General features: G+C 41.2%; 1 protein-coding gene across 5 annotated transcripts in view; it reads right to left on the bottom strand.

Moving 5' to 3' along the window:
• The window catches only part of elmo1 (engulfment and cell motility 1 (ced-12 homolog, C. elegans)), a 95489-nt gene that overhangs the window by 45597 nt on the left and 30939 nt on the right, over nucleotides 1-18953 (bottom strand). For 4 of the 5 annotated variants that reach the window (XM_046416679.1, XM_046416681.1, XM_046416678.1 and 1 more), the window contains exons 2-13: nucleotides 18325-18509; nucleotides 12264-12304; nucleotides 12003-12075; nucleotides 11851-11901; nucleotides 11526-11695; nucleotides 8136-8171; nucleotides 6352-6451; nucleotides 5682-5833; nucleotides 5432-5510; nucleotides 3967-4017; nucleotides 3406-3528; nucleotides 1556-1684 (exon numbers count right to left, since the gene is read on the bottom strand). In XM_046416679.1, the coding sequence (XP_046272635.1) occupies nucleotides 1556-1684; nucleotides 3406-3528; nucleotides 3967-4017; nucleotides 5432-5510; nucleotides 5682-5833; nucleotides 6352-6451; nucleotides 8136-8171; nucleotides 11526-11695; nucleotides 11851-11901; nucleotides 12003-12075; nucleotides 12264-12304; nucleotides 18325-18402 (1083 nt within the window). In that variant the 5' untranslated portion in view covers nucleotides 18403-18509. The remainder of the gene's footprint in view (nucleotides 1-1555; nucleotides 1685-3405; nucleotides 3529-3966; nucleotides 4018-5431; nucleotides 5511-5681; nucleotides 5834-6351; nucleotides 6452-8135; nucleotides 8172-11525; nucleotides 11696-11850; nucleotides 11902-12002; nucleotides 12076-12263; nucleotides 12305-18324; nucleotides 18510-18953) is intronic. The other variant, XM_046416682.1, reaches the window with a different exon arrangement.

An 18953-nucleotide genomic window follows, 5' to 3' on the forward strand; every position in this document is an offset into this window, starting at 1 on the left:
GTCGCCTTGAAGGTACAGCAGTAAATCAGTTTAGAAACTTACATTCTGCTTTGCTAAATGGTCAGAGAGAAAGAGCATTCACACAGCCTCTACTACTACCTCCTATAACATCTCAATATTGTATGAAATATGCAAATAGACTGCGCTGTCACTGTCAACCATACTTAATTCCTTGAAGGTACTGCAGAGAATTCAGTCGACTAATGATTAAATCCACAGATACACATGAAAACACATCACTCTGAGGATCATCTAGAGTTTAAGAGATGAGACAGGATGTTGAAGAGGAAAACGACAGGAAGAGGAGGAAGGAAAGAGGAGGCTGAGAAATGGAGGACAGTGATTACCTTACCTCATTACCTTTGTAATTCTGACAGGGAGCAGACTTATAGGCTTAAAACAGAAACAGACACCAAGGCACACGCATATCAAAAAACCCTCTTATGGACATGTGAAAAATATCCCAGCATGTGCAACAATCCCTCCCTTAAGAACCTAAAGCCATTAGATGGCTAACAAATTATTTTAGCAGTGATAAGTTCTATCTAGAGAATTATGGCTCGTGTGTGTGTGTACAGCATGTTTGTGTATATGTGAGAGTGTGTGTGTGTGTGTCTGCAAGCTGTCTAGCATGGAAGGCAGACTACAGATTTTAGGGTGGGTTTTTTCCACACTGGTGGAGACGAGGCAGTCCAATTGTCCTTATCTTTACTGAGCACACTGCAGCGGGAGTGTGGATGGGAAGAGCCCCGAAACGGCTCTGAGCTCACACTGAGCCACAGTGGCTTTAGTTCAAGTTCTTATGCTGTAGTTAGACCACCATGTACAACAGAAAGTCACACACACACACACACACACACACACACACCATATATAGTTCATTAACACATGCTTCTAGGTAGAGAGATCAGAAAATGTGTAAGAAAATTGTAAACAAAGTACATTTTAGGGAGAAAGTGAAAGACAGAAAAAGCCTAAGGAGGCAATGCAGTATGACGGGATGTGTGAGAGACAACTTGGGTTAACACAACTTAAACAGACACTTCAAACTTCAAAAGTACATTTGCTCAAATACTATGATGAATTCATTTTGACGCATTTGTACTTTAGTTGAGTATATGTGTTTTATTTGATTACATATGTAACTACACTAGATTTTATAGGGAAATACTGAACTCCGCTACATTTATTTTTACTTTTCAGATTGAGATTCTGCATACAAAGTATTGGTTTATAAAAATAAAATGCATATATGAAACTAGCGCATCCCAATTTTTATGGGCTTGTGGCTCTTCATGAGATTATACCGAAAAGGGATGACTCCCTTAAACTTCAGAGAAAGTTAATTTAAATAACTGATTGGGGTTCAATGAGTGACAGAGGTTTGTGTAGCAGAACCTTTTGTTTCATCTCACGACTCCTCAGATTTGTCTTGTGACCTTTTGGAAGATGGTGTTTTCCCTTCTGATCTTGAGTCCTGAGTGTGTGTGTGTGTGTAGTAGATCAGAGAATGAGTGTATTTACGAGATTTTGTGGAAAAAAGTGCCAAACTTACAATAAAGCCGAGCTTCTTGTAGTCGCGGGTGTACATGGACTTGCGTTTCTCGATGCTGCCACTGTTGCTGGGCTCACACTCAACGTCGAAGGCAATTCTCCGCAGCTCAAAGATGATGTCCCTCTGAGCCTGCACACACAGAGATGAATATTAAAGTGCTGCCCTTAAATCAATCTGTATTTTCTTCCATTCAACATTTTAAAATTTAAGAACTTTTCAGCCTCATCTCTGCAGTCTGGGTTCTTGCGGTGCCCAAGGCAAGCTGGCCAACAGCCATGTCTCTCCAATGTCTTTATTACTTAGCAAAGCTAAAACAACTGGCTTTTAGAAACATAGCCAAATTGGACCCAAACTGCCCACATAATGATTGTTTACTCCTGGCAGCTGTATCGTGTTCCACTGTCCTTTCCCCTGTGAGATGCACTGCTCGATTTTCTTGGGAACTTGTCTTTGCACATCTGCATGGTCTGATGTTACTTGTGCAATGCAAGCTACAGTTAGTGAGGCACGTTCTGTTCTGTCTTGCCAAAGTTTCATTTTACAAAACAAGTCTGTTAGTTATTTTTCTTACTGTCAACAAATCCCAAGAAAAGACCAAAACCAACAATGAATTAATCCTACTAACAAGTATTATCTGTGTACCCAAAGCCTGATATATCTTGTTCCTGAGTTACACAGAACTCCAAAAATGTGTATGGAAACTCCACTAAAAACAGTCCCCTAACAAATACACTCCTATTCCCCCCTACTGTAATGACATTTGGCAAAAACCACAGTGTCCAAGAGTTTAGGGAAATTACTCTGGCCTTTGTAATATTAAGCTGCATATATAATACCTGTTTTTACGGTAAATGTCTTGACTAGGAATGGATGAGCGCAGGTTTGAGAGCATCAGCTTCAGCAGAAGAAGTAAAAAAATCACAGAGAGGTGGATGGACTAAGGTATTGTCGGTTTTGGCCCAATAGGATGTGTCGACATTAATTGATATAAAATATCACCAGCCTTATTGTTTAAGTTGTTACACCATATCACTTCACTTCGTTGGATTGGACAGGCAGAATGATACAACTAACAAACAGTGGGACAGTTTTGATAGATATATGTCATGAGGGAACAGCCAGCCCATGTATTAGGACTGGGAAGACAGGAGTATATCGCCGCACACTTTGCCTTCAATAACGGGCTGCCTTTCCTGTACTGATGTCTGTCCGTATTTGTTGGATCGCCTGCCTGTCTGTTTGGTTTTGTTTTATCCATCTAGAATCTTGATTTTCTTTGTTTTGTTTTTGATGCAATACTGACAATATAATAAAAACTTTAAATTACAAAAAAGGAAAAAAAGCAAACATCCAAATACTGGTCTGAGTATGCATGTTTTGCCCTTCCCCTGAGCCCATGATATAAAATGTGCTCTTCAGCTGATTTCACAGGAAATCCAGCAATGTATCACTTTAATTACTTTCCATTACACTGTCAACTAACTTCTGTGTGTGTGTGTGCGCGTGTGTGTGTGTGTGTGTGTGTGTGTGTGTGTGGAGGTTGAAGGAGCGGAGGGCATTGGTGCTGTAACCTACATGCTGCTTTTCGATAACGGAGGTGGAAGCTTACATTTTAAAAATGTGGAAAATAACGTGGATGGGAGTTGCCCTTTAAGTACTGTAGATATGGATCTCATTTTGTATATGAATTCCTGTAAGATATGTCTGTGATAAAATGCTACAACTTGAACATATCTGTGTTCATGATGTCTCCACTTTTCTCTTTTTGGCATCTACACATTTCACCATCCCTTCATTCAGCCACTACTCCCTTTGCCACCCATTCCTGTCTGCATCATTAACAGCCCCACCTGGTCCTGGGGATCCATCTTGGTCATCATGCGGTCCTCCAGCAGGTTGAAGGTGAGCACCTGCAGCACGTACAGCTGGTGGGCCATCTCATCGTTGATGGGTGTGGGGCTCCGGATCACATTCTACATGGTGTGGAAGAGGGGCAGAAATGAGAGTAAGTCAGGGGTGGGAGTGGAGGAGTTTGATGTGATGGAGAGAGAACAAGCATAGGTCCCAGAAAGATGAGGCAGGGATTTTTGAAAAAGACACTAGGAGATAACAAAGGAGAAGAAGAGGATTTGGGAGTGAATGAGGAGGATTAGATTATGAGGGAACAGGAGAGGGAAATCAGATTTAACACAAGGGAGCAGATGAAAATGGGAACAGGTGTGAGAAAGTGAGTACAGTAGATAATAACCAGTGACAAGAGACAGCAGCACAAGTGGCAGGTGTCATTTTCCTTTCTGATATCACCCTGGTGCAGAGGCATAACCCCGAACAGATATAAAGAGAGACAAAGACGGAGAGAGAAGAGGAGACAGCGGCGGACGGAGAAGTGATGAGGCGACGGGCAGACTTACACTGAGTATGATGGAGCGCAGCTGTTTCTGGGCAAGAATATGGGCCATCTCCTGCAGAGGGAAAAGGAAACGGATGGAGAAACAGGTAGAAAGAGAGAGAGAGAGAGAGAGAGAGAGAGAGAGAGAGAGAGAATTTAGAAAGAGCAGAAAGAGAGAGTGAGAAAGATAACGATGAGACACAACAAAATAAAGTTTTTCTTGGGGGGGTCCTCTACGTTATAATGAGCAATGAAGGCGGGGAAAACTAAACAAAAACTGCCATGACTTACTGCAAAGTAAGCAGTGACAGGCCGTGAAAAAAAAAAAAGAGAAAGCCATCCCAAAAAAAGAAAAAAAGAATTTAATCTTAAAAAGGGGTACTAGATGCACTAACTAATGTCTTCTACAGTGCAAACTACAAAGTGTGCTGATCAAGGGGTGCACTTACTGTCAGGGGACAATTTAGGATGTCCACAATGTGCTCATCAAACTACCATGTCGTGTGCAGTGAGGAAACAAAGTCAGAGACAGAGAGACAGAGAGGGTGAGTGAGCGAATGTTGAAAAATAAAAAGAAGAGTTGGAGAGGAGGTTATAAAAATCCATAGACTCGGAGGGTGAAATCATAATAAGGCTTTATTGATGATCCTCAAAACACACACACACACACGCAGACAGTCACGCCTCTTTTAAGACTCACACGGCACACTGAGAACCAAAAAGCTGTCATTAGTCTCTTGCATGTTTTACAACGTGTCATCTGTGATCAATCTGCATATAAAAGATCCTGATATGATGAGCAGGTGCCATCCCATAACGTCACATTATAAAAACGGTCTCCCTGCAGAAATAAATCTGCCTGCTATAAACTTATATTACCACATGTGCCTGCGCCTGAGACAGGAGGACATTGTTCACTTATCACCTAGAACAACCCAATAAAGTTGCTGCCACAAAACTGCATGAATCTGGTCTCAGTAAAAGAAGCACTGCAACATCTCAGTGTACAGCAATCTGTGTGGTGCAGCTTGTTTCTGCATAGCATATATGCTGAATAGGAGAAAAAAAATGTGGGTAAGCATCATTCGTTATTAATGTCACAGCACATTGCTGGACCCCACGGTGCTGATACCACAGATCATGTGATTAGCTACAGGGCAAAGCCTGACATAGGTGAGAGAGAGGGAGAAAAGAGAGATGAGCGAAGAAATGAAAGGATGGCTGAGCACACAACGGCACTTCTGAGAGAAAGACAAGTCGGGAAAGAGACTTTTATATTTGTTTAAATCATTACTGTTCTACTAAATTTACACTATATTAGAGATGTGGTTGGCTATAAACACATATCCCGGACATAAAAATAATCACAAAGTATACTGTTACAGTAGAGAAACACTGATGTGATAACGTGTAAAAGTGCGATGTAAAGCTCAAGGAATCGTAAAAATGATGCGTAAAAGTGCTCGGTGCGCACACTGCAGCCTCACCTGTCTCTTCTCCTCGGGAGCTTTGAGGAAAAGAGCATTGATGACAGCAATAGTGTAGGTCTGAATGTCCTGATCAGTCCTGCAATTGGAAAACAGCACAAGCAAGATTATCAGCTATCGAAATAATAAGTTGATGGTTGCCTGCCTGTGTTGTTTAAAATGCATTTATCACAGTGTAAGAGAAACTAATCGTCTTAAAAATGAATCAGCATAATTAACACTTACAGATGCGCTTTACTGAATCACTTACCCCTGAAGATGTGGGATGAGCTGTCCAATGGTGATCTCTTGCGCCACCTTGTGGTAAAGATCCTGGCTGTTGAGCACCATGGACTCCAGGATGGCCAGGGACCGCTGCAGCACTGCTGTGTCCATAGCCGACTTGTTCACATAACTGGCAATCTGCAGGAGGGACAGAGCAGAAGACCCAGTTGGGATGAATTGTTGTTTAACACAGCATACATTTTAGTTCAACGATATCAGGTGGGAGGGGTAGCAACCAACACTTAGAAATGCAGATTTGTCTATCGTTTGTTATACTCTTTCACATCACAATGGTAACATATTTACACATCCTGTAAAGTGGCTGGACTACTGATCTTTTTGGATTATTTCCTTTTGATATGTTCATGTATGTTCTCCTGACCCGAGTACAATTTGCAAAGCAGTGAACTGTATTAGTTAGCGGATTTTATTACACAAAAACATCATCATCAAACTATTTTAAGGTATTATGAAATGCAACTAATTGGCTTTATGACTGTATCAAGAGAGAAAATAGCTTCCAACCTTCACGGAGGCTCTCAAAGCCATGAAGTGGCTCTTAACTCAAAACTTTTCCTGAAAGTATAACGTGTCACAGTAGCAACATTAAAGTCCCTCTTGAATTCCAGGTTAAATGAGACATTTTCTTGACTGACCTTCTTGATGAAGGCCACAGAGAAAGTGTCCCAGGAAACGATGCCGTGGTCCATCAGCTCCACGAAGGCTGTCAGAGTGAAGGACAGCAGGTCGCCAAAACTACAAAACAACACACACACGCACACACACACAAACACACACACACAGACACATACACACACCATAGGAAACTGCTCTCCGGCAGATGGCTTGGACCAGTGTATAGCTGCAAAGCCCAGATGGCTCAGAACATAACAGGGAATGAGTGGTCAGCAGAGACAGAGAGAAAGGTAGAAGAGAACAGGAGAAGGAACAGAGGAGTCTGAGTTCAATGCTACAGCCAGGCTTGCTAGAGAAAGACAGGGGCAGAGGAAGAAATGCGACAGAGGTTTGCGATGCAGCACAGACAGATAGGCCTTTTAAGAACCAGCAGTGGCTGTCAGAAGGCCAGCAGGAGCTAGGCAGCACAGTGCGGTTTTCAATGAGGACCAGAAGAATGTATAATAGAGTGATGTCATGCAGCTACACAAATATCAGGAGGAATAAACCACTTTGCAAGAGTCACAGGAGACCAAAGCAGGAAATACACTTAACAGCTGTTATATCCAAGACATATCACTGCTGAAGTGCTTAATGGGAACTTTAGATTTAACCTGCGCATAACTCCCTGCAAAACAGAGTATGAGGTTATTTCTGCCATTAGGATTTCACCTGTTTTACGTATCTTCAATCATGGATTTTACCATACTGACCTCTACTGCCTAAAATTAGCACTGCAGTACCACTGAGCACTGAGGTTATTGTTTGTCCAGCTTGTTTTTACTGTTCTACTCGCATTACACGGCATCAAGATGATGTGAAAACATACAAACCAAAAATATTTGGTGCTGACCTAGACAAAAAAAAAAAGATAAATAAAAAATCTATATTTTTATGTAATGCTGAATAACTATTAGGTTTTCACAGAGATTGCTTGGACATAATAAAGTGGTGCTCATAATAAAGTTCAGCAAACAAAATCAAATTGGTAAGAAACTGAAGATAAAGGCTTTCAGGACCCATAAATTCCTGCACAGACAGGGGATCAACAGAAAGCATCATGGGTCAGTATTGCTGCATGGTAGGTGATTAGTGAACAGTCAAATGGGCAATTAGTATCCCACAGCTTAAGGACCAAAAGGCTTTTGTAGATGTTACCGGGCAATTAGATGCCATACTATACTAGTTAGCTACACAATGCCACATGAAATAGTAGTATACTGACATTAGAGGAAGGATTATTCAAGGCAGACAGAGTTAAGGAAACCCTGTTGACAGAAGGATGATGCTCCTGTAGTGATAGAGGCTACTGTCTAATACTGTTGAAGAGAAAGTAAGAAAAGTAGCTGTCTCACAGTGAGCCCAGAGACAATCCCTTCACCCTGAGCAGCACCATTTTGTAAAGAAAACCAAGATTTTATTCAGGGTATGCAATTACTTCTATTAGAATAATACATGCAGCTGTATTAATCATTTAATTTGGTCTCAAAAGATTTCATAAGGTAATTAGACACAAATCTTGGCCTTCTTTCAGCCTGTGCTGAAGAATTATTTGAGTCTGCCACCCAAAACCACATGCATACAAATTAAAGTGAGACACTGATTTCAGAATGGAAATCTCTAAGTGGCTGTGTTATACATAAAAATATATAATTTGCCATAGGACACTGGGGCCAGAGTCTTAATCATGCAGACTCGGCCTGCAGGTTAGGAAGAGCACAGAGCCAATGACGTTAACCGGCCGGGGGAAAGGGGAGGGGCTTACCAGGGCTTCATTATCTTCTGTAGTTTCTGATAGCGCCTGCAAAGATTTGAGAAACTTTGGTGTCACATGTGGGAAACAAACAACCAGACCTTTCAGTTTTAGCCAGCACAGAGTAGGGACCAACACACATCTCAATCTGGGGATTAGTTAACGCTTAAATGTCCCTGAAAGGAGAGACTCCAAGCAAATCCGATCCATTACACATTATGAAAATGATATTCCTACTGTATGAATACAGACACAAACAACAAAATGTCAATATTTCATTCAACATACACTTTCAAACATTGGACTTACAGTGCACGCCTTTAAACATTAAAAGCATGCCAAGCAGAAAGCTGAAAAAGCTGCCAATCTTACTGTCACACAGCAAGCTGGAATAGAGATTGCACAGAAAAGCTCAAACAACACTTTAACATGAAAAGATGAAGCAAAATCCAATGTATTGCTAATGTATTGAGAGACAGGTACACAGTATGTACCAAAATGACAACAAAACTACTCTGTTTCTCCTGCATAACATGATGTACTATAAATGAAATGCCACAGCAATTAAATTACACACAAATGAAGAAACAAAAAAACCCCCAAAATGTTTAGCTGAATAATGCCTTGGAAAAACACTATATAGACAAAAGTATTAATGAATTCAGGTGTGCTATGGGGCTGTTTATCAGGCCCCTTACTTACTGTGAAGCACAAGACATTTTGGACAATGCTATGCCTCCAACTTTGTGGCAACAGTTTGGTGAAGGCCCTTTTCTATTGCAGCATGACTGTGCCCGAGTGCACAAAGTAAGGTCCATAAAGACATGCTTGGAGTGTGCCTCCCCACAAGAGTGGAAGCTGTTAAAACTGCAAATGTATTGAGAATGCAAAGTCTCTGGTGTAATGGTCAGGTGACAATACTTTTGTCCATATAGTAACTCAAACATCTTTTCAGATTCAGCATCCCTGTTACTCTGTACAGCCCACAGAACACCGTGTTTTACATGGACTATTTCTCTAGAAGAAAGACAGCTTGACAGCCAATAACAAGTACGCTTCTGCTGATATTTTTAAGCTAATTTTCCAAACAAACACTAATTTGGGGTAGCAAACGAACTCTCGGGGAAAGATGTCTCAAAACCTGGGCAAATGCAACTAAAACTAATTTGCTTTTGTTAACTTGTGAACACTGTCCCTTTAAAATGATATCTCAAATCTATTTTCCTATCGCTTTTGAAAGCAATAACACCTTGGAATAATCTGCTTGAAGTTGCACTGCACATGCTGAACACCTGCTGTGTCCAAGCACATTCACAATTAGTTGATGTTTTGGTCAATAGAGGGCGCTATCCACCTTTGACTAGGAGAGCTTGTGTGGGCAACAAAAGGCAGCAAACTGATTTCCACATGAATACAGTACATCTCTAACAGAAGCATTAGATCACAGCACCGTTCTGCCCTCGAGAGCCTCCAGCACTGAGCCTCTTGAATAATTATAGTTCACCAAGTTGGTTGGCAGGAACACTAATGAGTGAGTGTGTTTGTGCGTGTGTCAGACACTGATACCTTTCTGCGCCTGTGTTTCATAAGCTCCTTCTGTTCAGATGGAAATGCAGCACAACCTCTCTGTCTCTCTGACACACACATGCAGAGGCCACTTTTAAACTCTCCAGGACTGAATAATGGATGCGATGGTAATTCACATAGAAACATACTTAATAAAAGAGCCAGAAGAAGAGAGAAGTCAACATTAGAGCTCCTGTGATGGCCCCTTGCAGTAAGATAAAACGGTGTCAAATATTTGCTAATTTCAACAGTATATGCAAAGAAGGAGAAGAGGCCTCAGCGATTTCCAGCTGAATAATGAAAGTGAGCGTAATGTTAGAGATGCTGCTGTCTCATACACGGGAAGGCACTAATTATCTGATTGGAATCTGACCCTGCAGCACATACAAAATAGTCACAAGCATCAAAGTGTTGGGGATTTCACTGTGACCTATAGGAACATATTTCACCTTGTGTGAGTGTGCATTTACAACATAACTATGTCTGAACCAACTCCTCATGCAAGCAAGCTATTCTTCAATCTATTTTTCTCTCGCTGTGTAAAAGGGATGAATAATGAGAGTTGCATGAGGCAGAAAACAAGAGTCCCGGCTGGCTGCTGCTGCCCTCCCTGCACTATATGTTTGATTGTGTGTGTGTGTGCGTGCGCGCATCTGCACTCCTGCCGTGCAAACTTTTCTCTCGGTCTCGGTTTTTACTCTGTTTTGAGCCTTACACTCCCGCAGTGTGCTACTGGTGCACGCAAACACACACAAACTGGCATCACGGGTGAGAATTTCCACCTTAGCAAAAAAAAAAATGTCGCTTTAACCTTCAGACGGTCTCCACGGCCCTCCACACAGGGGGTTTTCAGATGTGCTGAGCAGTCAAACACCAGTGCAGCGCTCATCTCAGTTGTGTGCAATATCACTATCACGGTCAACAAAAGCGAACAGGAGCCCCTGGGCATGTTCTTCACAAGCCAGTTCTCCTCTTTTCACAGTTGGATGACACCATGATGAGTGTGTTATGGGGTCACAGTGTTGTGTAGACCTCCTGAAAAATGTATCTGTTTAGCCACAGAAATACTACATGGAGACAGAAAGAACTGCAAATGGTTAGGAGGAGGTGAGGCTACTTGTGTTTTCACCCTGTAACTTTTTTATGCTTTCAGATATTGTTGATTATTTCCACTTCACATCCTTTGCTTCATCAGCAAGATAGCCAAAACATGTTAAATAAACACATTACTGTGGCTATAAATGATAGCAGAGCAGCAGTTTTATTTTCAGTCGCTGAACAGGACAAACACGGTCATTATTGCAAGTTAAAAGGTGAATATAAGAGTGTAAACAAGATTACTTCAGGTATAGAATATAATGAACAAAAACATGGTCTTATAATAACACACATAAAAGGCATCGACAGAGGGTCAGCTTTAACACCGGATCCAAAATTACAAATCCAGTTTATTGAAGTGAGGAGTATTACTGAACTGAGAGCCGGTAACTCAGCTGCTTTAAACTTAAGTAGTCAGAATGCGCAGTGCAACTCCAAAGACCCCCTGGATCCTCACTGACCTCAGACCTGTGTTGGTGCCACACTCTCAAAACTCGCAGGACAGACACATAGGCATAGAACTTCTGTAGCTACGAACGGAAGGTGTGAAATAAAACAGCATTATGACTTCAAAAAACTGAAAATCTATCTACAGTTCCCCATCGTCCCTGTGAAATTCCCCTCACAAAGGGGAATGAGAAATCGTTTGAGTGGAAGAAAACACAGCAGCGACAGAGGAATTGCAAAACAACAAAAAAAGATAGGAAAAAAAACTCCAAAAAAAGACAGCTGACTTACTCAGTCCCACTCTCCACCATCTGAGTGAGCAGAGAGATGCCGTCCAGGTTGATGAACTCTTGGGCGAAAGTGATGTCCCGCGATGCATTGGCAAGGTCCTTCAGAGCCTCCAGCTTGGCATCCATACTGGACGACTGGATCCGGTCATGAAGATGGACTGCAGTCTGGTACTAGAGCAGACACAGGGAGGAGGAAGAGGAGTATGATGCATTCATATCAGGAGGCAAAAAGAGGTACATACTGTATCTATTTGAGAGACATTAAATAGTGCTCTGTCTGTCCATCCACAATGATCAGAGTGTTCTTATAAGAACATTTAACTCACAGGAGAGGTGGTCAAGCGCAGGATCGAGCCGTTCTTAATGTCGTTGCGATTCTGCGGAGATTTGTCGAGATAAAAGCAGAATTTGGTGAGCATGTGGGACATGTTCTTACCTTGCACACTGCTGTCTGGAGTGACAAAGTAGATAAGCAAACCTTTTCTGTGATGTAGAAATTTGTTGAGTCAGCAATCTGCAGAGCGAAGTTTTCATGGTTCCCCAAGGACCATCTAAAAGCCGACGGAGAAAGAGAAAAAAAAACATAATTGGTATTAAAAGTTGGAAACTTCTTACAGCTAATAAGATTTAAGTGCATGTGAGAGAGAGCTTCAGGAAGATGCCCTGGGGGAATTATTTTCAAATCCAAAAGCAAGCATTTGTGCATAGACACATGTTAAAAAAGCCACTGCAGACTTACCCCTCACACACTTCTTTAATGATGGCTGAGAGAGGCTTTTTCTGTGGAGAAAGACAAAACTACATTTAGTTTGAGCTTGAGTTCCTAAAACAACAGTCAGCTCACAGTGAGCTGCAATTACTTTACATTACAGGACTGGCACAATGCAAAGCTGCTCTTCATGAGCCTGCATTTAACTCTCTGACTGCTGATGTGGGATCACTGTCCAAGTCTGTTGTACCATTTCATTCATTACTATTACTGCACGTGAAACTGCTTCCAGATCAGCAGTCTTGATATTCTGCTCAACAATGGAGGAAAGTTACTAAGTACTTTTAATAAAGTACTGTAAGTAAAGTACTGCATTGAACTGTTTTACAAGTTACATACATATGTGAATACTGAAATAACAAATACAGGACATTTATTTGTAAGCGATTTTTTTTTTTCCAAAAGGGCAATCCACCAATTTTATGTATGAAGTTCAGTTCACTTGTTACAAGGAATACCCAACAGCTGTGGAATGTCTTCTGAGCTTCCCAAAGTTAACAAAAAAAAACCAACAATGATGATGTAGACCGAGTTATATCAGCATGGGCTCGAGACGTTATTATCTCTCATCTTTTATCAGACATCGCCTTAGCCTAATCAAGAAACTTGCATAACCCATATATCATACAGGCAAAGCTCCTTATAATACAAGAAGTTTGGCAAGTTTCATTAAATGAGAAAAAGGTTAACATATCATTATTGTTACTTATAGTTTTCTTGAGCTTGACCCATACCTGAGACTAAAAGTCTCTTCTTGACCTCTTCTGCCCCAACTGTGACCACTCACTCTGTTTTGTGAGACCCCCAGCTCTGAGCGTGTGATGCTCAGTTATAACAGCATCCCTTTAAAAGTACAGTATAACTGCTTTTACTCCCATAGAAGATCTGAATATGTTATATAAGAGAGCAGGTTACATTTCAACCAGAGTCTTGTCAACGAGCAGAGAGAGTTGGAAGGATGGTTAAGGGTCTCTGACATAATCTTTTCAAAACACACCGGCATCAGCATGTGCGCACACAGTTACAAACTAAAATACACACACAGCACTCTGGTGAGCACCTCCATAGAGTCACAACGTATCGAGCATTGGGGATGATATTACTGAATTGCTGCTTCACTGGGATTTACCCTGAGCAGCTGGAGAGGCTGCTTCAAAGAGCACACGCTGTAGTGATGGAGGACTTACAGAAAGAAGATAATGGTGGGCATATATGACAGCGAGAGAAAGACAGAGAGGTGACAGAAGAACAGTGTGGGCTGTTATGTGAACAAAAGGGAGAGCAGAAGATAACAGAAGTGAGAAATAGGCAAATTGAATAAGATGAAGACAAAACAACAGCAAACACAGTGTGGAGGAGAGTGGATGATAACAGGGAGAGAGAGCAGGAGTGTGGATGTTGAACAGAGACAAAATGGAATTGGGGAATATGAAGAGCCAGCAAAACACATATGGGCCGGGGGGGGGGGGGGTGGGGGGGGGTGGGGGGGGTGGGGGGGGGTTGAGTTGATGAATGTAAGGAGTGTGTGTGTACAGTGCCAGTCAGTATTAGTGTAATATATGCTCACTCGCTGCTGCTGTCCTCCTCAGGCTATCTGGGACTTAAAGTGTGCTGCCATACCACAGTGAACACACACACACACACATATATACACACATACACACAGTGCTCAGGTCTACAACAGGACATGCATGACAGTCAAACAGCACTTTCAGGACCTTTTTTAACCTTGTCTTTGATTAAATGCATGTCTTTTAGAAATAATGTAAAATATACTTCTCTGATGAAATAATATGGCTGAAATATCCAAAACATGCTTTACAAAAATGCAAAAATATGGAGATGAATTGAATTGTATGAATTGTATGTTTTCTGTAGCTTTTGTATGAGCAAAATATCCTCAATCATCAAAGAAACTGCAAAGGTTTCAAAAGACATTAAACCACTTTCCATAGCTTGAAGCAATTCATTCTCTTATACACGATCAAAGTTTTTTTCCATTTTTGTATTATTAATAAGCTAATACATTTAAATTTGCAAATTGTGAGGTCAGCTTCAATTTGTTTGGTTTAAATCTACAAATGAATCAATAAATAAATTAAGTTTGTGCTTCCTTAGTTATGTCTTTCACAGATCTCATCTTACAGCTGCCTCCATCTGCAACTTTTATCTTTATTGCCTCTGAGGTGCCACATAAATATGCTCCTTTATTCAAAGCTTTCGTCATAAAGGAATTACACCACCTCCGCCATCCTATCTGCTCTGCTTCTACTCCATCACATCTCCCTGTCTGAACTCCCAACACATCTTCCTCTCACTTCCTACAAGTTCCACTGCACTGTGCTGTACTACTAGATACCAGCAAGGAGTACTATACAAGGGTCACAACAGGTACACGAGTCGTAACCCTTTAATCTACAGTTTAATAAAACTCAACATATTTCAATAAAGCTGGTGTTTAGTGAGGCTGCATCATCTGTCAGCTCTTGAGCTCCTGTTATCTGACACGGCGTTCAAACTGGGAGAATAACAAGTACAAGTAATCCCCGTATTCCTCAGGTCGCTGAGTTATACAACAACTTGACTTCGGCAGTTGGGACTGATGTCTGATGGCAACATCGTCTGAACATTCATTAAAGATATTTGAAACTATTATTACACATAAGGATACATTTTAGTGTACCCTTTTCCACTGCTATTATAGAGTCATTATGTATGCACTCCAATTTCCCCAACAGGCCATAAAAAAAAATAATTTCATTAATTTTATTTCTGGCTTGTTGCACATTTTGTTAGATTTAACTATCACATCCAAATGCAGCAGTAACACAACTAATTTGTTACGAGTAATTATCCTTCACACTATGAAGTATATAAACAATTTACTCCTCAAATGAAAACGGCTTCATACATTTGCAGTCATAGTGTCGAACCCACAGATGATTATGATCAAACTCTGCAGCTCCTCTAAGGTCTACACAGCTCTTCACTGAGTCTTTTAGCTCATTGTTGTTTTTGTTCGGCCGAAACTTCACAGTTTTGATCAACTCTCAGCGCTCTCACCACGGCCACTCACAGCGTCAGCAGGCAGCTTTTGTCATTGAGAAAGCTCTAATGAACCCACTGTACACCACCTCAAACAGCAGACAGAAAGTTAAAAACTAGCTGTGCACATACTGGAGCATTTAGCAGCTCAAGAGACAGCTATTTCCCTCAGGAAGTCGGTGGAGAACAAAACAGAGCTAAAAGGAAAGTGGACACAATCATGAGCCCAAATGAAGGCTAATGTGTAAATAAGCAAATGTCTGCCAACAAGTTCACCATAACATCTCAAAATTTGCTTTAATATCAGTTTTTCATTGCTCCTAATTGGTCAAGAAAAAAAGAACAAAGGTTAACACGTTTAAAGAAGCTACATTTTGGTCACAGAACGGCCTTGGACTATCATGTACTGAAAAAGTTACTAAATCATAACCCAGAAAACATCCACACTGCCGGAGACCGTCACAGATTGTTTCCCTTCAGTTGGACTTAAATTCTCCTGCTTATTTCCTAAACTAAAATTTGACCTGCAATCCCTCGACTGTGACCTCCTGCTTAACAACCAAACACTTACTACAACTGTCTGAACTTGCACCAATTCCCTATCGTTCCAATGAAAATGTCTGACTTTTGTGCCTACGGGGCACTTAAAATATTTGGACAATCGGAGAGTGATTTATGCAGGCACACACATGCATGCACACAGGACCTAAACACAAACAGAAGCAAACATAGTCAGAAATCAGAGATACGAGCATGAATCCCGACACATATAGATACAAGCATACACACATACACAGCTGCCAACATGTAAGCACACATATGGATGAATAGTAACAAGTATGCTGTTACCACACAAACACACCCACACACAATTTCACTTACGCGGAATTGAACCCACATAAACAAACAAAGAATACACACACACAGACACAAATTCTCTGGGTCTCATGACAACGGCAGGCAGCTGAAACCCACTCCCCACTGCATGACTCAGACAGCCATATGCTGCTGCGGGGCCTATTGTACAGAGGAGATGCAGAGGGAGGAGGAAGAGGTGGGGGTTGGTGGTGGAAGACAAGAAAGGAGGAGGCACAGCGCAAGTTTTCACAGTTACAACAAAAGACAGGGAGGAGGAGTGAGGGGGGGAACGAACAGGAGAGAAAGCAAAGAAGGACAAGGAGGAGGAGGCAACAGATAGAATGAACAAGAGAAAGATGACAAGGAGAGATAAGAGAATTGGAGAAAAGGTGGAGGAAGGGGAGAAGGAGGAGAAGAAGGAGAGGTGCTTTCAAGAAGTAAAGATAAAAGAAAGACCTAAAAACATTTACAACTCACACTGCAAAAGCCTGGATGATAAGGGGTCATTAAACACAAAAACTCTGTCGCTGAATCGAAATGTCAATGCCTCAAGAACCTCAAGACGATCCCAGAAGCAAGCGTACTCACAGTTCAATATTTCATTCAGTGGTTCATCCATTGAGTGGGGCAATCATGGCTCCCGTTTTCACTGTTGTTGTTCAATGTGATTCATAGCTTGTACAATCATTAGCCCATCTGTGAGTCACACACACTCACACGCAGAACAGGCGACATTACACACTGTATATGTGTAATCAAACAACGTAACAGTAAACATGTCATCCCGTCTATGCACGTGGGACACTTTGTTTGTACTAATTATTTTATTAGCATGTTATCCACTGTCTGTTAAACCCCGATGATCGCTGATGGATAGTACAGCCTTTACTTGTGGGTTCATATTTGAGCCGTGTGCTGGCACATTCTGATCAGGGAATCAGCAGAATGATTTTCACTCTAGAAACTGCATTAGTTTGACCAAAAATCAAACTAATCAGTTTTGTTGAAAAAGTCTGCAATACTTACCATGATTTACAGCAACATCATTATGCAAACCAGTGAGATCTGCAATGATGCACTGAGGTTGGTTTGCTACTATCAAATTCAAATCCAGTATGAGGTCCCTTATTGATTCTAACCTAAGTTTATATTTTAGTACTTCTAAGTATGTGAAGTTATAAATAACTAAAACTCGAAGATTCAATTTAGATCAACCAGAGATTTAAATGAGAACCTGAAGATGTGAACTGCTAATGTAATATGTATCATTATATTTTATTAACAGATGTAGCCTGCTTACTTTTAGAACTCAATTTTTTATGCAAGCTGCTTGCTCCAAATACTGCAGAGATGCAGGATCAGAACCATAAAGTTTATTGTAAGTTTCACTCATAAATGAGCTGCAGACACCAGCTTGCAGAAAGATCCTTAATCAGATAACAGCTAAAAAAAAAAAAATCTTATTTTAACCATTACAAATTGGCTCCAGCTCATATGATTTTGAGCCTGTGTCATTTCAAGCAGTGAAAATGACTGTCAGGACCAGCTTATAATGAGAAGCCTGCTACCTGAATTGCAAATTCTTTAGAGTGATAAAAGGTTTTATAGAAGCTTAATTAATCCATGTATTTTGCCAACCAGGAACTCCAGATCCGTGTTGCACATATCTGATTGATCAGTACCGATAGTGACTAGCAGATATCACAAAAAAATCATAATTTTATAAAACTAAACTTTGTTGCAACAGTTGTACTAATGTATTAGTACTGACTAATTTTATGTCAAGTCACTGTTATGGGGTAAGATTCTTTAAGGTTGTGTCAAAGCTGTGTCACATGTTAAACCTTTTTAATTAAGTCACTTCTTCAGGTTCCTTAGTGTAATTGTTAGGAAAAATGCAAAAACGCATTCACACACACCCTTGAACCACTTTAGGTGTATACACAACAGCAGATTACTGTATGTTAGTGTGTTCAGACAAAACATACACCCTGTTCATGGTGTTTAACGCTGCAAGGTTTCACACAGATTTAGTCTTCTAAATTATGGTCTCTGTGGATTTAAAGGGCAATAATGTGCTTGGATAACAAGAGAAGTCATTTTTTGTGCTGTTTTGTGTGACACCTACCTGGTCTATCTCCATGAGCTTGGGGAAGGCCGTCGGCCACTCAATGGCCACTTTGACAATGTCTGCCGGGGGTGGCATGGCTGTGCTGGGCTGGGCTGGGGTGAGGTGGAGAGGGCCGTGATGGATGGTGTGGGTCTCACTGCCTCACACCTCTGTCAGTACTACTGGAGGTAGCTCATCCAAACCTGCAAGACAAGAATGAAGGGGAGGAGAGGACAGAGAGAAAGAGATGAAGGAAAACAGAGGTGGGTGGGAATAAGAAAGAGAAGAAGAAAAGACAGAAAATGGGGCATGTTAATAAGGAACTAGGTCTACATAAGATGATGTTTCACCACATTAGCTTCCTATAAAGAATACTACTAATGACTAGGGAGAAAAGATCAACAAGGGCAACATGGACACAACATAAGGTTTAGAGGAAATGAGTCAACTGACCTACTTCTATCAGTTTACCGCTATATGCTAAATGCCTTAGCCTATCATACCCCAAAACCATCTGAGGTCAGGTTGCCTAGCTGCAATGCATGAGGGTCCACATTCAGTGCTACTGTGATACTGTGAAACCAGACGCAATACCTGCCATCTCCAGCCCACAGCTAGAACACACTCCCCTGTTTGTGTCGGGTTTG

The sequence above is a fragment of the Scatophagus argus genome, chromosome 17 (genome assembly GCF_020382885.2).
Source record: "Scatophagus argus isolate fScaArg1 chromosome 17, fScaArg1.pri, whole genome shotgun sequence".
NCBI classification, from domain to species: domain Eukaryota; kingdom Metazoa; phylum Chordata; class Actinopteri; family Scatophagidae; genus Scatophagus; species Scatophagus argus.